This window comes from Gouania willdenowi, chromosome 22 (genome assembly GCF_900634775.1).
Source record: "Gouania willdenowi chromosome 22, fGouWil2.1, whole genome shotgun sequence".
NCBI classification, from domain to species: domain Eukaryota; kingdom Metazoa; phylum Chordata; class Actinopteri; order Blenniiformes; family Gobiesocidae; genus Gouania; species Gouania willdenowi.
In genome coordinates this window covers 7667478-7684736 of record NC_041065.1, presented here as the reverse complement: position 1 = coordinate 7684736, position 17259 = coordinate 7667478, and the positions used below count along the sequence as shown (strand labels likewise).

Below are 17259 nucleotides of genomic sequence, written 5' to 3'. Positions count from 1 at the left end.
GTTTTATTGACTTAAAACCAAAGCAGAAACTACAAAAACCAGAAAAGCAGCATTTTCCTTTTTAAAATATAAATCTTGTTCTGTTTGTAAGATATTTGGATATTTATGGGGAAATTAGAGCAAGAGCTTAAGCACGTGAAATTCTATCAGGGCGTGTTACGGTCCATCCACTATCGACTGTGAGGCTGGTGTGAGGAACAATAGATGTTAGAACTTCTACGATTTGACACTTTTTCAAAAACAATTACGGCTTTTTTGAGGGCAGTAAAAATATTTATTTTGCATTTTGTAATACCGCTAGCCACTAACAGCAGCTGTCAACACACACGAAAATTGATCACAAGAAATGAGGAACACCAGTAGATTCATTACACCACATATCATAAAAGTCTGCCCCCATCTGTGGGTCCCCTCTGTGTGGTGAGCTTAAAACATGAAGCTCGTGTCCTAGTTTCTTGTAAATATCCAAATATCACACAAACAGAAAATTTTATTTTAAAACAGAAAAAACTGCTGGTTTTGGATTTTTCTGTATTTCTGTTTTGGTTTTAAGTCAGTAAAATAAAATAACCACTCCGTTTATTTGTTATTTTGATTTGGTTTTAAAATAAAATTACAAAAGAATGAACAGTACACAGATTCACATGGTTAGCACTGTTATGTGTTTATAGTAAACGTGTTAATATTATTGCACATAGCCCTATTGTGCATGGTTAGTGTTAATAGATCTGTTTACGGAATGTATTTTATTATTGCACCAAAAGAGAGAGAAAAAAACTATGTATGTAATGTATGCATAGGTATATTTTGTTGATTAAGCATGGTCACAATTGTGATTTATCCTGAGCCATACTTTCAAGCTGCTCATGTACGGGCAACTGTGGCTCAGTGGTAGAGTGGTACATTCAATAACCAAAGGGTTGGAGGTTCAAATCCCACTCTAGCCAAATCATTGTTGTTTACCCACATTGTATGAATGTGGTGTGTTGGTGGTGGTCAGAGGGGACCATTGGTTTGTTATGGCAGTCTTGCTTCTGTCATTCTGCAGCAGTGGCTACAACAGTAGCTTACCAGCACTGTGTGTGGAGTGATGTAATAATGCACAACAATGTAAAGCACTATATAAAATCCAATGCATTAATATTATTATTACAAGCTGTAATTCTTCCAATAGAAATACATTTGAGTGAGCTATCTCTTTGGGCTGTTTAGAGAACATAATGTAGTTTTCTTTGTATATAAAAAAGACATGATTTGTTTAGTATGTATTAGACTGGCTTCTTTGACATTCTTAGCTGGTGCAAAAATTATAGCATCATCAACATACATTAACATCATGGCAAACGTCAGGGACATCATTGACGTACAGGGAGAATAAAATGGGTCTAAGTATGCAGCCTTGTGGGACCCCCCACATACAGTCAAGATAAGGGGATTTGACACTGTTGACCACAACACACTGTTTCCTATTTGTTAAATATGATTTAATCCAGTTTGGCTTGTGTGAGCACAGTTGCCGGGCAGTCTGACAGAAATCTGGCGACCATATACTGTATGTCCACCTGTCAAACGTCACTGTTTCATTCCATATGCAGTCACAAGTCACTGGTCAATGGTCTTACTGTGGCGGAGCGACATTTGTTGCAGTCACTATGCATGAATGTAAAACCTCTTACCAACCACTTCTAACATTATGCAAACCTACCTTTTTCAGTTGATATATAAGTATTTTAAAATCTCTCTTCTGTGTTTTGCCTGATAGGAATATGCAACCTTGGGTAGATATAAAGTAGCTCATTCTACAAAGCACAAACTTCACTGGGCATGTGTCCAAGCACGCCTCAGTGCACTAGGAAAATATTACCTCTTTGAAAACATTACATGCAGCATACTTCATCAGGCATTGTTTGTCCTGATTTATGAGACTCTCCGCTAATGCAACCCAGAGCCCAAAAGACAAATAAGTCTTAATGTGGTTAGCATATAAACAGCTTACATCCTCACTGACAAACACACACACAGACACACACACGGGATGAAAATTAAAAGAGCTACATTAGCCAGAGCAGAGCAGTCAGGGAGCATTATGAAATGAATATTGTCAGTTGGCAGCAGAGATGAGTCGGTCTGAGCTGTTTTGTTGCTGTGAAATAAACCATTACGGTCATGGAAAAGGCTTTAACCAAACAGCAGCCAGAACAATGATCAGGGGATTGTTAAATAACCAACCAAGGACACAGCAAACTACAACATCAATTATTAGTATCCGCTCCTGGATTAGTTGTGTATATCTATTTCCTGCAGAATCTTCATTATTCATTTATATTTGCGTTCAAGTTCACTTGTGCCTTGCATGGCATAACAGTAATTAGGTTCAAATGTCTGAGTGATGTGCTCTGGCTGCTCCGCTCTGAGCTGCACCTTGGCTTATTATTAACAATCTGAGCCATTGCACAGACATGGCAATGATCATTTCTTAGAGACCTACCATGTCCATTGTATGCTGTGCTCACTCAACACCGCAGACATAATAAAGACAATTGGAACTTAGCTTATTTATCTGTATAAAATTTAAATAAAATAACATCAATGAATGAGAAAAAAAACCTCCATTCAATGCTGTTTTGGTGCAGTACATTACGTTTAATCTGATTGATCGACTACGATGTGATGCATTTGATGGTTGTTCGGTCATTCTGTAGTTTCACAATATCTGAATTTACTCAGTAACGGTTGGGTGTGGAAACGTAACAAATTACTTTACATAAAACTTACTCAAGTACAAGTGAAATTACTGATTTATAATGTACAAGTACCCATAAAAGCAACTCAATTACAGTAACGTGAGTAATGATAGAAAATGCCACACAAACAGCTGCACAATATGTGCCACTTTTGGCTTTTTCTCCTCTAAAAGACAGCACGTGTGAGTGAGTTCTGTAGTGTGACGAGAACACACTCAGAAATCTATCTAACTGTGCTTTTCATGCTGTTCTGAGAAGAAACTAAAACAGTGACTCCCAAAACGAGTATTTTAATATAAAATAAGCTATAAAAATATATATCTCAGAAATATATTAAAATTTTAAAGGACACTGTTTGACTGTACTCTATGAATAATATTAAATACTTGTATGATGTGATTTGTACTGTGTGATTGTATAAATCAAAACAAGTTATACCAATATAGATATTTCTCGATATAGGCGATATTGTCATTTTCTTTTATCGCAAAAATAGAAAAGTTGATATATCTTGAATCACCAGTCTATACAGAAATACTATTGTAACATCACATCATCAGTCTTACTGCTGAGGTCCCTTGACCACATGATTTAAATAATGAACAAATTAATCTTTTAATGGATATTCTACATATTAGTTTCCCAGCACAGACAACATCATTAATGGGAGGTTAATTGGGGTCTCTGTCCAAGTGAATGCATCCATGTGACTGGTTGTTTAATCTAAAACAGACTGTTGAGGATATACCATGGGTTGATATCCCACACTTATTCAAGAGCATGCCTTAGACATACATGAGCCATGTTTAAAGTAACTAAACCCCAAACCTATTTAACATTTTAGTAAAAGTATTTTATTAAGCGTTTTTAGTTGTAAAATGTCAGAGTGACTGCCCTCTAAGGGTTGAACGCTGCTATTACAAATACATTTTTCTATTGGCTGAGTCAGATTATGATGAGTCATTTGGACCAGCGTGCAACACTAACTTTCCCTGTTGGCCCCGCCCCTCCTATAAAACCTGGAAGGAGGGAAGAGGGTTTCCTCCAATCGCAGCCCTCAGTGAGCATTGATTGACAGTTTTATTGACTCTGTGCTTCTATAAAGAACAGATTCTGGTCTAATCAGAGAGTTCATCAAACTACGTGTGTATTTACAGACACATCATGTGTGTATCCCCATCTGTCTCTGCGTGTGCACAAACGTGCATGTACTTCTTGTCGCTGTGTGTGCGTCTTCTTTATGTGTGTGTGTGAGGTGGTGATGAAGGGCTTATGGTGGGAAACCAGGGCTCTTTGCTACTAAGTGCTATAGTATCTGTGGGGTATTCACGTCATTATTGTGTGTGTGCCTGTGATTGTGGTGACACATCTCAGCTGTGAACTCACTGTGCAGCCCTGTGCGAGGCCTGAGTGGGCGTGTCGTAGTTCTACAGGAATAATCAAGGTATTTTTTAAAATTCCCCCCCTGGTGGCATGTCAGCAGAATGCAGGGGTTTAGTTACTCTTTTTGGGGTCTATTCTCCCATCTGTACTTTTTTGTGCACCTGCAGTTCCGCTCTTCTCTCCAAGCGTATTCTCCGGTCCAGGCTGCTGACACGCCCACCACGCGTAAGCAGCCAAAAAGCATGTATGTGTGAATGAAGGCGGGTTGAAGGAAAGGAGGCAGTGATGTCATTTTTTTGGGCTGTCTAGAAATCCTGGAACCTGGAGTTTTCCCAACGCTTGTAAATGTCATTGAAATCTATGAAAATGGCAAAGTTCACTTTTAAATTGAAACGCCTTCATTGATAAACAATGTAACAGGTTGATTTGATTAGATCATTGATCAATGATCAAATTACTGCAGTGTGACTGAGTCACAGTTAAAATCTCTCTCCTTGATCAATGTCATCATCATCATCATCATCATCATCTTCATCATCAACATCAACATTATCACTGTAAAGCGTGACTGAGTTAGATCCTCTGGAGATATGAAGAAATAACTCAGCCGCAGAGCGTCCTGCTTTAATACAGAGGGATGTTTACAGTGAAACAGAACTATTGGCTTCAATAATACGCAGTTTTAAATATAAATTGTTTAAAGCGACCTGAGCTGAGCTTCATTAAAATATGTGTGGGAACAATTTATGGTCCATCCTCATCTGCATATGACAGCTTGTTTCACTCTGTAGTGGATTAAACTGTGACTAAACGTTGGACATATGAAAATAGTTGAATCCCTGTGACCAACGTGGACAGAAGTCTGCGTCTGTCAGAGTTTTAATTAATCACGCAGCAGCAGCAGCTGAGTTATCACAGCTGCTGCCCACGCACAAGTCGGTGTGGCTTCAAATGTGAGTCCATATTTCCAGTGCAACATAATGTTTCACCTTATCGGGGTGCTGCACTTATCCAGGGTTAGAGGTGCGTATGAGGAAAAGGGTTTACGCACACCGGAGAATGCGCAGATTTGAAAGGGAACACCCACATTTCAGGGCTGCTCCACCTACAGTGCGTAACTGGGATGAAGGCGCGCAGCGACTGACTTAAGTACAGGGGGAGAAAAGCACACAGCCAAAAACAGCGTCGCTGCATGGCTTTTTGGACTTACGCACAAGGGAGAATAGAGCCCTAAATGTTTCTTGATCGTGGTAGCAAAAAAATGGAAGACACACAGTATACAAATATAACCCAAAGACTTCATGTGAACCACTATACCATCATTGCTGCCAAAGTTAAAATTAAACCGTGGTTTTCTTTATAAAAGAAAGACAGAGATTTTGGTAATCACTTTCATGTTTTTCATCACACTAAATTATTTGTATGTGATACATTAGTTACCTGTCAGGGGATGTAATAATTGAATCGTAATTGAGTTCAGATAATTGACTTTGTAAATGCAATTGTTACGAAAATGCTATAAAAACTACAATTTAATTAAAGGCAAAACTGGGGAACCATGTTGGAGTTCTATAGCTCACACATACAGTATGTAATTAAAAATCATTAAAATATGTCCATATCAAGTTTTTCCACAATATTTCAGTTGTCTTAAGTATCTTTTTTTTTTTTTTTTAATAATTTGAAATTGAAAGGTATACTGGCAGAAAAAATGCTCAGACGCCCACACCAAAAATATTAACACCAATATGTTTATGGATAAAGAAGCATAACAAGGTAAGCAAGAGATGAGAAAGAAATTGGATGAAATATAATATTTTTACAGCTGGTTTAAGACATTGACGAATCCATCATCATAAGAGATGCTAACAAAAATCTAACACAAGAGGAGGTTAAGTTTTAGGTTTGTTTGTTTTTTAACAAAAGTTCTGTAATTGTGATCAATTGAATTTAAACTTCAGTAATTGAGAACGTAATTGTCATTGACTTTCATTCGAAATAATATCATTGTAATTTTAATTGTAATTGGAAAAAAATGCTGGTCACTGTAAATGAACATGGGTAACTGCAGACACAATTGTAATTGAAAAATGTAATTGACCCCAATCCTGGGTGTGGCAGTGGAGGTGCTGTAAGAACCCACTTTATGTACCACAGGATATCACATTTGTGTAATGACAATAGAGAAATATAATTTAATACAAATGAATCTGCTGACATAGAGAGAATAATTAATGTAGCCAGTGATCCACTGGGTTTAAGTAAAAAAAAAAAAAAAAACATGCACTGCATTGTTAAATTAGCATCACCAGCTAATTCCACCTTCTGATTTGCATCCAACTCTACATTTTCTCTCCCTTCGCACTCTAAATGTGTCTCCTTGCTGAGCTGCTGGTGATTTCACTGAGACTGTGAGTATATTGCTCAGTTGGCAAGTCATTTCAAGGTTATCAAAATACAGTGGCAGCTCTTATCTGGAGTTTTATTTGTTTTCTATTATGGAAAGTGTCAGGGAGCAGGTCCCACGACACAAGGTTGTCATGTGACATCACTTCTCATCTGGTTAGGCTTCTTTCTCCGACAAAGAGCGGCACTAAAAACGGAGGTATGGAGACGGATGTGAAAAGGCAGTTTAGTGCCAGTACATGTGAGTAGATGGAGGTGAGAGCAGAGATAGAAGAAGATCACCAGTTGGAGACGCTGGGGAAATCACAGGAGCTGAACTGCTCATTTGTGTAGCAGCTGCAGTTTCTGTGCATTTGTGTTTTGCTTAGTACAGTTCTTCTCAAACAATGGATGGAAAAAAGATATGTGGAGACCTGCAAGAATCAATCCACACTTTTGTTTATGTCTTCAGGGTTTTGCAAGAATAAATCACAAGTTTTATCGTTGGAAAAAATATTTATATCTGTAAAATAGATTGCGGTCATACAAATTACATGAATAGTATGATGAATGAAAGGAACCCAATAGCAAAAATTAGCATACTTGAAGTTCATTGTATTAAGTATGCTTGAGTATAAGTATACCAAGTGTACTATGGACCATGTACTTGTAGCGTATGAGAAAGTATATTGTACTAAATTAGTACTTCTTCAGACTAAATTGGAACATTTTAAGTTTATAAAGTACACTTTCAAGTACACAACAAGTACACTTATCTATATACTACTAGTGTACTAAGTATATACTTCTAGTCCACATTTTAGTTTATTAAAGTATTAGGGATGTAACGATTAATCGTAAGGCAGTTAAAAATTGATTCATAGGTATCACGGTTGATATCGATTTTCTGAAAATCGAATCGCAGTACTTTTTTCATCCACAAGTGTAGGCGGCGGGCGGAGTCTGCTTATACTTTCTTTCTGGCCGCCTTCTACTCTTAAATATATTAATAAATGATTAATTACCCCTATAGTATCGAAAGAATATCTGTAATATTACTTGAATATCTGTAAAACTCACGTTTTTTCTATTAGCTCTGTCTGCTAGCATAGCTTCTCTTCTTCACTGCAAGATATCTGCATGCCAACCGACCACTGTATTACCAACGCCCTCTGCTGGTCCAAACAAATATGACGTAAATCATTTCAATCACGTTTTTTTTTCTTTTAAAAGTCCAATTGTCAAAATACATTTTCAGTTGAACTTTTAAAAAGAAAAATAACGATTATGCAGTTTTGAATTGTTTATTATAGAACCAGAATTTAAATTAATAGGCTTCATTTTCATTTGTATTATTCCTTTATTTATTTCATTCAAGATTTATTTTTAGTTAAATTGCATTGTTTTGAATAGTTTATCAAGGAATTCTTTTGACAATGAAAAATAAAAGGAAAATAGTACAGTATTTTCTAGTTTTTTTCCCAAAAAAAAAATTTGTCTACAGTCCCATTTTGTAAAATAAATCGTGAGAGAATCGTATCGTGAACCCAGTATCGTGAATCGAATCGTATCGAGAGTTGAGTGAATCGTTACATCCCTATAAAGTATACTTTATAAGGTCATTTTATGTTTGCAAAAGTACACTTTCAAGTACGGATGCACCAATTGAGAAACAATACAAACGTGTTGTTTTAACTTCACATAAGGTAGTTATCTCAAATATGAATTAAAAGTTTAGAACATTGCTGTCCACATACTGAATTATAATGTATCACTTCCTTTAGTCTTTAATTTTTCACATTTTAAAAACAAAAGAAAATGTCCCTCAGGTTCCAATGTAGAACTGTTTTCAGCTCTTTGCCAAAAATCAAGTGCACAGCAGTATTTTGATTTACAAATAAAGAAAATCACAGAGTTTGAGGTAAATGATAAAACAATAATCTACAAAACAAACTAACAAAACATCTTAAATCACTAATAAAGTGTTCTGAGTTTTATATTTTCTTGTAGTGCAAAAATAAAACATGTCCAAATGCAGCAGTTTTGTGAATATTTAAATGTAAAAATATGAATCTAAAAATAACGCAACAGCTACAGGATTTAAGCTAAAAGTCAAACATTCTACAAAAATAATAAAGTGCATCATGTGTAACATTTTCATAAGTCATCGTGTAATGACAGAATGAACATGACACAGGTTAGTTGTTCTCACACTTATTACAGTCACTAGTTCATTAGTGGAAGCTTTTTATTCATGTCCAAAGCCATGAACTCGTCATTTTTTTCATAGTAGCTTTGCTTTTTTCACTGCTTATAAGCTCTAACAGCAATCCTGGCTGTTTGCTATGTTAGCTTTAGCTTTAGTATTAGCTTGATTCCTAACTTTCAATACTGCACACTCAGCGGTGTGACTGTGTCTTATAGTGAATAGCGTTTTGTTTGCAGCTCCATCAGGACTTATTTCTGCGTTACAGGAATGACACTATGCAATCTATCGCTCTCTTTTTTGTGTAAAACTTTCGAACTGCAGACATGCTAAGCTAACTGTTGTTTATCCTGTGCAACAGACACATGCTCGCGCACGCACACGTGCACACACGAGCTGGTGGGTGGATGGTCTGTCAGTCAACTTACAGCTGAAGAGGACAGTGGCTGATTTTAGGCCCAATTTTAACACCTTTGTGGAGGTAGAAAAAATCGGCACGAAAGATTGGTGCATCCTTACTTTCAAGTATACAAGTACACTTATCTATATACTATTAGTGTACTAAGTATATACGTCTAGTCCACATTTTAGTTTATCAAAGTACACATAGTGAATTTTTCATTTTTTTACTAGTTTACTTGTTGTTATACTTTAAAGTATACTTGTAAGTTTGCTTAGCATTTTACTTACTTAAAGTATTCTTAAAGTTTACTCATACTGTACGTACACTAGACTGCAATGAACTTGATCAATAAAGTCAAGTCAAATGTTTCTCTGTTTCTGAGTATGTTTTTAAGGTACATAAAGTTATATGCAATTGAGTACACAATCTATTTACTGTAAACGTTTCAACCCCAGCACTATATGATCTTGAACATGTTCTCAAATACACCTTGTGGTGCCCCTGGACACATCATCAGTGATGTAACCTGGGATCACAGGGGGTTTCGGGTCTTTCAACAATCAGACCCCCTCCTCCAGGCGACCCAACTGGGGTTGATCAAGCCCCAGCTTGTGCCCAGGCAGCGCTACCCTACGTGCCACTCCTCTCCTCTTCTGATCCACAGCCACCTTGATGCCACTTCTGCAGCATCTGTAGCCAACTTGATGGCCTTTCGCTGGCTGGCTCCAGCAATACCCAGCATCTTGTAGGCCCTGCAGAGAGACTGGCCCGCAAATCCTCTGCATCCTACTTCGATGGGTTGGCATCTTGCCCGCCAACCATTGCTCCTGCACTCCTCCACTAGCTCGGAGTACTTAGCCCTCTTCCTCTCATGGCCCTCCTCCATTCGGTCCTCCCAAGGCACAGTAAGCTCCAGAAGAACTACCTGCTTGGTGGCTACTGAAGTAATCACAATGTCTGGCCTCAAAGTTGTTTTTGCGACCTCTTCGGGGAACTTTAGTTGCTTCCCCAGGTCAACCTTTAGCTCCCAATCACGCGCCGTTGCCAACAGGCCTGGGGAGGTATGGTCACTGCAACCTTCTCCCCAGCTCTGACGAAAGTGATGCTCTTCTTCACTGGGCGAAGGCTCTTGCTGTGGCTAATCCCGCAGCAGATGGAGTTAGCTATTGCCTTAAGGACCTGGTCGTGTCTCCAGCGGTAGCGCCCTTCACCCAGGGCTTTCGAACAGCAGCTGAGGATGTGCTCCAAGGTTCCTCTCCTCTGGTAGAGGGGGCAAGCCGGTGTCTCTGCCTTCCCCCAGATGCAAAGGTTGGATGGGCTAGGCAGCACGTCATGTAAGTTTATAGCAGGGTTAATACCTCAAAGCAAATGTGTATCGTGAAAAACTTTTTTTATTCTGCTATATTAAATGTAAGCACAAGTCAATGACTTGACCTTATTCTGTACTTGGATCAAGATATACTAAATATTAGGAAAGAAAAGTATACTAATGTACAAGTATAAGGTTTAGTATTAAAGTACAAGTAAGTAGTGTAAGTATTAATGGTAAAAAGTATTCTTTATACTTCTCAGTATAAGCCAAGTATACTTCACTGTACTTTTCTTAAGTATATAAAATATAGTATATGAAAAGTACACTTCATGGATACTGCCTCAGTTTTAGTATAGAATAAAAATACTTGTTGAATAAACTACATTTTGCTAAGGGACTACACAACGCCCTTACCAAACACACTTTAACTATTGGTGCAAAGGTAACACGTCCCAGAACTAAAAGCAAGCCTTGAAATCTTAACTATTGAGTTAAAAGACAAATATACAAGGTTGAGACACAACTTGTCCATTACTTTTAATCCCACTTTTTCTGCACTCCCCAGGCATTTTAACACCAAACTACTTGAGTCAACATATTACAGTGATCGTGTACATACATGATTGAAAACTTAAGTGAACTTTAAAGACAATGTTTATATTAACATAAGAATAAGGATTAAATGTTAACATTTATTGATTATTAACGATTTAAGGATCACAGCTAGGTTATATTTTGTATTTATTTTCACATCTTGGTTTTAAAGAGCGGGGAAGGTTCCAAACCTGGAGTAGTTAAAGGCACACCGCAGACTTTTTGACCTAAAGAGTTGACCCATATGAGTTATTTTGAATGATTCCTCAAGCCAATATACATAAATGACACTGTTACACAGCGCTTGACTGTATCAACGCCCCGAGCGGGAGAACGTTTCACTTTACAGCAGTCACGTAACCGCAGGTTCTGATATACTCATGGAGCTAAGGTTTTGCTACTATTTTTCCGCCTGCTCGACTCCTGGTCATGGCGGTCACCGCCCCACGCACGCCGGATTGCCCGACCCCCGGCAAAGGGGGCCGAAGACGACAGCGAGGACAGAGAGTAGAGGGGAGGGCTGGGCCTCCGGAGGCGGGGAGAGGAGTGCGGCGGCTACTCCTCCAGCCACAGCGCGAGCCCAGCCCCGCTTTGCTTCCTACCCCAACCGATCCTTGGCCTGAAGTCAACTAAACATTCACAACCAAAAGACAAGGGAGGCTGGCCTGACTGACTGTTGATTTTTGCGACAGTGCTGCAGCGCTTGTGGCCACTAGGGGCGTTTGACGTGAAAGTTACAGGTCTAGCGCCCCTAGTGGCCAAAAGTTACACAGTGTGCCTTTAAGAAGCCAAAATGCTAAAATGGGTAACACATAAAACAAATGGAATAAGCTGCTGTTTATTGTTTTAGACACAGCAATAAAACAGCAATATAAAGAGGGGAGATATTCCTAGTTACAACGTTGAAAACTTATATTTCTTACTTTACCATTGACTTTTATCAAAATGTGATTTATTGTTTGAGTTTGTTTTACTTTCAAATGATCCAGCTGATGCCCCGCTAGCCTTCATTTTAGTGCTGCTACTGAATAGAGAATTATACAAACTGTTGATCAATGGAAAGGTTTCCTTCCTTTGCATTCATGTCACATTGTTATCATTGTGACATCACACATTGTGCTTCACTGTCGCTATGCACCACCTGCACATGCTTTCATGCTTCTAATGTTAGTTGCATTTAAGAAGGTGAAAATCACTTTATAACAGGGTGCATGTTGTCTACAACACAGGCTACCGATGCTTTGTGAAGCTGTTTCTGGTTAAGTCACTGATTTAAAATCCAGCAGCAAGCTTGTGTGCTTTGGCTTCTAGCTTTGTTATACAATCCATCCATCCATCCATCTTCAAACCAGCTAATTCCCGTTTATCAGGGTCGCTGGGTTATACAATCCACAGATTATAAATAGTGGCAGTAGATGGACCTTTGAGCCCAGATGCAGGCAGCTTACATTGAACTACAATGTTCTTGCCTTTGCCCTCGACAAAAGAAGATAATGGTTGTGTCTTAGCAGTGGCCACCATGATTGAATGGTTCATCTTGAGGGAACAAACACGCCCACAATGTGTCTCTAATGGAGGAACACACCATGTAACTCTGTCTGAGTTACTTAATTTAAAAATTAATGAACAACAATATAAACTCACACAGGGCCAGCTTTAGGTCATTCGGAGCCCGAGCCAGATTGGACTTTGACCCTCTATTATTAAGTTTTGGTTTTTTTATTTTAGAATTTAGAATAATGCACTATAATACAATATACACCTACAGGTATAGTGCAAATGTCTCGATGGAACAACAACAAAAATGGTGCATAATTCAAAAGCAATGCAAAACAGTGCAATAAAGAGTTAAAATAAAATATAAAAATTTCAGTACTAGGACATTTCTACTTTCCTGTTTGGTTTCACTAGTCAGCAAAACAAACCTTAAATCCAAAGAACACAATGTGCAAACATAAAACAATAGAACAATAATAAAAATAATAATAAATATAAACAGAAGATTAGCAGATATAGTTACAGATTTTTAATATTAATATTCATATAACAGAAAACATGCACACACAAAGGGTGTGTTTCACCTTTATTATAGTTTTTTAAATTGAGGGGTGCAATTTGGCGCTCCTCCAGCAGATAGCACCCTAGGCGGCCGCCTGTGTTGCCTGTCGGAAAGGCCGGCCCTGAACTCACATTACCTCCTAAACATAATTTATCACGAATTAAAAATTATTTTTGCAATATTTACTTATGAAAAAACATGTTATATATTTTATATATAAAAATAACTTAGTAAAAGGTGCTATTAAAAAAGGAAAGATTAATCGTAGGTTACATAAATGCGTACAAAGTTATATTGTCTTAAAGTTAATATCTCAAAGTCAAAGTCATCTTTATTGTCAATTTTTCATGTGCTAGACAAACAGAAAAATTTAAAAAAAACGTTTCTCTTTGAGCCACGGTGTAAACTAACAGTAGGAAGTTTTTTTTAAAATATATACAGAATTTCAAAGGATCAAAATAAAAGGACCAATTTCCAAAAATGTTCAGATACGACCGTGGCTCAGGTGGTAGTGGGTCGTCTACTGATCGAGAGGTTTGGGGTTCGATCCCAGTACCTGACTATGTGTCGAAGTGTCCTTGAGCAAGACACTGAACCCTAAGTTGCTCCCAGTGGTCGACTAGTGCCTTGCATGGCAGTCCTGTCCCACTGGTGTGTGAATGTGAGAGTGATTGGGTGAATGAGCTGATATGTAAAGCGCTTTGAGACTGCTTCAGTGTGGGGATAAAGCGCAATATAAAATCAAGTCCATTTACCATTTACCATACTGTGCACGATGAAGCAACAACAACAAATGTGCATGGACTTGAATTACCGCAAGTAAATGAATATAAGGCACTAACTTAGCGAATTAATTAATAATTATTTGTTTTGTATTTTAATATATATATATATATATAGAATATAAAGGATATAAATAAAAGGACAGATTTCCAAAAAAATTTAGACACTGTACAAGATGTGCTAATAATCTGAGGTTTTCATCAGAGGTGTAAAGAGTACTGATATATCCTACTCAACTAGAAGTACTGCTACTTAATTGAAATTGTACTCAAGTACATGTACAAGTAAGTCATACATAAAATCCACAAGTACAAGTAAAAATTAGTTCAACTAAATAGTACTTAAAATGAAAGTTACTGTATACCTTCACTCCCCATGTTTATTTTTGGTAATAAATCTTGCCATGGTCCCTTGCATACAGTAAACAACTCATGTATAAACTTAAAAAGTAAGAAACCAAATCTTGCACAATTGAAACTTAATTTATTTTCCACAAAGGCATCTGTATAAAATACAAGGCTTGTCAAATTTTACAATTATTTTTAAATTAAATAACACCAATAAATTAAATTTAAAATAAAACAAAATATCTACTGGTGCAGGAAACCCAACACATTTACCAGTAGAGATTAATAACATATTCAGATAATTCTATTCAAATTTATACACCTCAGAAAAGAGGACAAATCAATAGGACATAGATTTATTTTTACAGAACAAAAAATACAGAAGAACAATAAAATAACAAAAAAAAAATCTCAGGCTTTAAGTATAGCTACATTAATTAACTGTAAAAAAGAAAATAACCAGCAATAAATGTTGTGTATTATGCTTCATCTGGTTGTCAGCTATGATGTGATGCATTGCATCTGTTGATCATTTTAAAACAAAAAAAAAATAGTTTACTCAGGAACTGTTCGGTGTAGAAATGTAATGAATAATTGTATTTCTTTTAAAATGTACTGAAGTACAAGTAAAGTTTCTGATTTAGAAATATTCCCATATAAGCAACTCAATTACAGTAAGTTGAGTGCTTGTAAGCCGTCACTTATACCTCAGGTTTTCATTTTGTGTTATTGCTCTTCACAGAGGTTTGAGTGAAGTGTGAATTCGTGCAGTTACACTTTCAGATTCATATTTAGTTACATTTCTCAGGTTTTTGGTGTTACAGAGCTGTCAATAAAACCAATATCAACTACAGTTTGCACACATACTTTATCCAAGCATTTGACTTGTTAACCAATGCGTTTTATTTATCCAGGAAATGGTTGATTTTCAGATCAGTGACTAAATGTAGGGAGGGTGGGGTGAGGAGGCAGACACACAGACAGCCAGTGATGAGTGGAGGGCCAGAAATATGTTTGCTTAATGGAATTAGAGACAATTAAAGAGCACAGAGGCAGCAGGCAGTGGCAGAAAGAAAACCTTTAAAGCCAGGACTGCAGCTGGACAGCATGCGATGACCTGCTCTGCCTTGGTTGGGTATCGTTGTTGTTTCTCCACAAACACCTGCTGCTGCAACAACAGCTGTAGACTGCAGGTGCAAATCTGACCAGAAGCAGGCGGGCCATGCATCAGCAGACTAAAGAGCAGAGCGTGAACGGGTCAGATCAGGCAGCTCCTGGGTCGTCTGAAACCCCCAACTGTCCACTATCCTCATCGTCTGAGGCTCCTGGAGGTCATGCTGGTTCTGAACAGGGCCCAGCTTCCCAGACCCCACCAAGCAGGCTCTGTTCCTCTCTCTGTCAGCCATGGTGTGTCCTCCTAGCATTGACTCTGGTCCTGCTCTCTCTCCTCGGCAGCTGGGCGGTGGTCCACCTCACCGTGGGTACCCACAATGGTTCACCGTTCCGCATCTCAGCCAGCTATGATCAGCGGGTCCCACAGGACGACGCAGCCACTATCGAGTCCCACTTCACCACCAACTGCACCATGGGTAGGTGGAAAATCAGTTTGCTGATGGAGTGTGTGAGTGAATGTAAAACAGGACCCCTGCTGCTTTTGGAAATGTGTTAGAAATTAAGTTCTGGAAATGTGTTAAAAAGAAATGTTGCGAGTGAGACATGATTACATTACAACAGTGGAGATTGGGACCAAAAAGCCAGATGGCCTCTTTAGGATCCATCTAAACATAAAAACAGCATTACACATTTAAAAACCTTGTGATATTACGACATCCTATGATTTTTATCGCTTTACAAAGTACACTTAGTGAGAAGTAATAACAATCACATATTGTGTAGTTTTTCAGCTGAGCTGCTTTCATATTTTCATTTCACCCAAACAGTAAAAATCATTTAACATATAATTTACATTTAATGAAAAAGCCGTAACAGCAATGAGCGCTGCTAAGCTATATTTTATTACAGAGCTAATTATCAATCTCATGCATGCATTACTCAGGGGTTTAGTGCATGAATGACAGCAGAATGTGAAATAAGAAGTGTGTTTTTTCCTTCCTTTGCTTTTGCATTATCATACATGTGATTATGTGATGTATCACTTTTATCTCCTTTTATGAAACCGATTGGGACATTCTGGAATGGTAGAGGTTTGCAATGCTTAAAAAACAGGGTGCAGGTCAAAAATATTCTTCAGGTTTAAAACTATTAGGCTTGAAACAGGTGAAAAAGGGAAATATAATAGAATTTATTTTCGACACCTCATGATTAAGTGTAGCGGTTCTCAACCTTTTCAGCCCGCGATCCCCAAACTAAGGATGCCAGAGACTGGGGGACCCCCCACTGTACCTCCACATTTGTTTATTTATCTGAGTAATATCCACTGTTACCCAAGACGTTTAGTATTTTTTTGACCATTGCATATATTCATCTTGTGTGATTCAGAAATAAAATGGGATAAAAGTGACCAAAAATGGTGGAAAAGGTGGTGAAATGGGATTTTAAAAACCACAGAAATAGTTTAAATTAGAGTGAGCAAAAACAGACGTGGTAAATAATTCAAAGTGTCAATATTGTCCTAAAAGTGGCAGAAATAAGTAGGAACAATTAGTTAAACTGGCAAATAACGGTCATGATAGATCGTGGATGTGGCTAATTTGGCAAAAATAAGCATAAAATATGGTGAAAAAAGGTTAAAAGTGACATTAATGGCTCAATATATGTGACACTAGGTGGAAAAATGGATGGAAAGGGTTTATAAGTGCTGAAACACAAAAAAGGCATTGAAATTTGATGGAGAAGTGACAGAAATTGGAGTAATGTCGTAAAAATGCATTAAAATCTCGCAAAAATGCATTAAAATGAGCAAAAGCAAAATAAAGTAATGAAAATGGGTTAAAATATGGCAAGGTTGGTGTAGTTGAAGAAAAATGGTCAAATTAAGCAAAAATGGGCTCAAATTATTCTGAAAATATTTTTAGTTTCTTGA

General features: G+C 37.6%; 1 protein-coding gene across 1 annotated transcript in view; it reads left to right on the top strand.

Moving 5' to 3' along the window:
- Positions 1 to 17259, top strand: part of alk (ALK receptor tyrosine kinase) — a 763155-nt gene that overhangs the window by 568084 nt on the left and 177812 nt on the right. The window contains exon 5 of the mRNA XM_028439062.1: positions 15672 to 15805. Within this exon, the coding sequence (XP_028294863.1) occupies positions 15672 to 15805 (134 nt within the window). The remainder of the gene's footprint in view (positions 1 to 15671; positions 15806 to 17259) is intronic.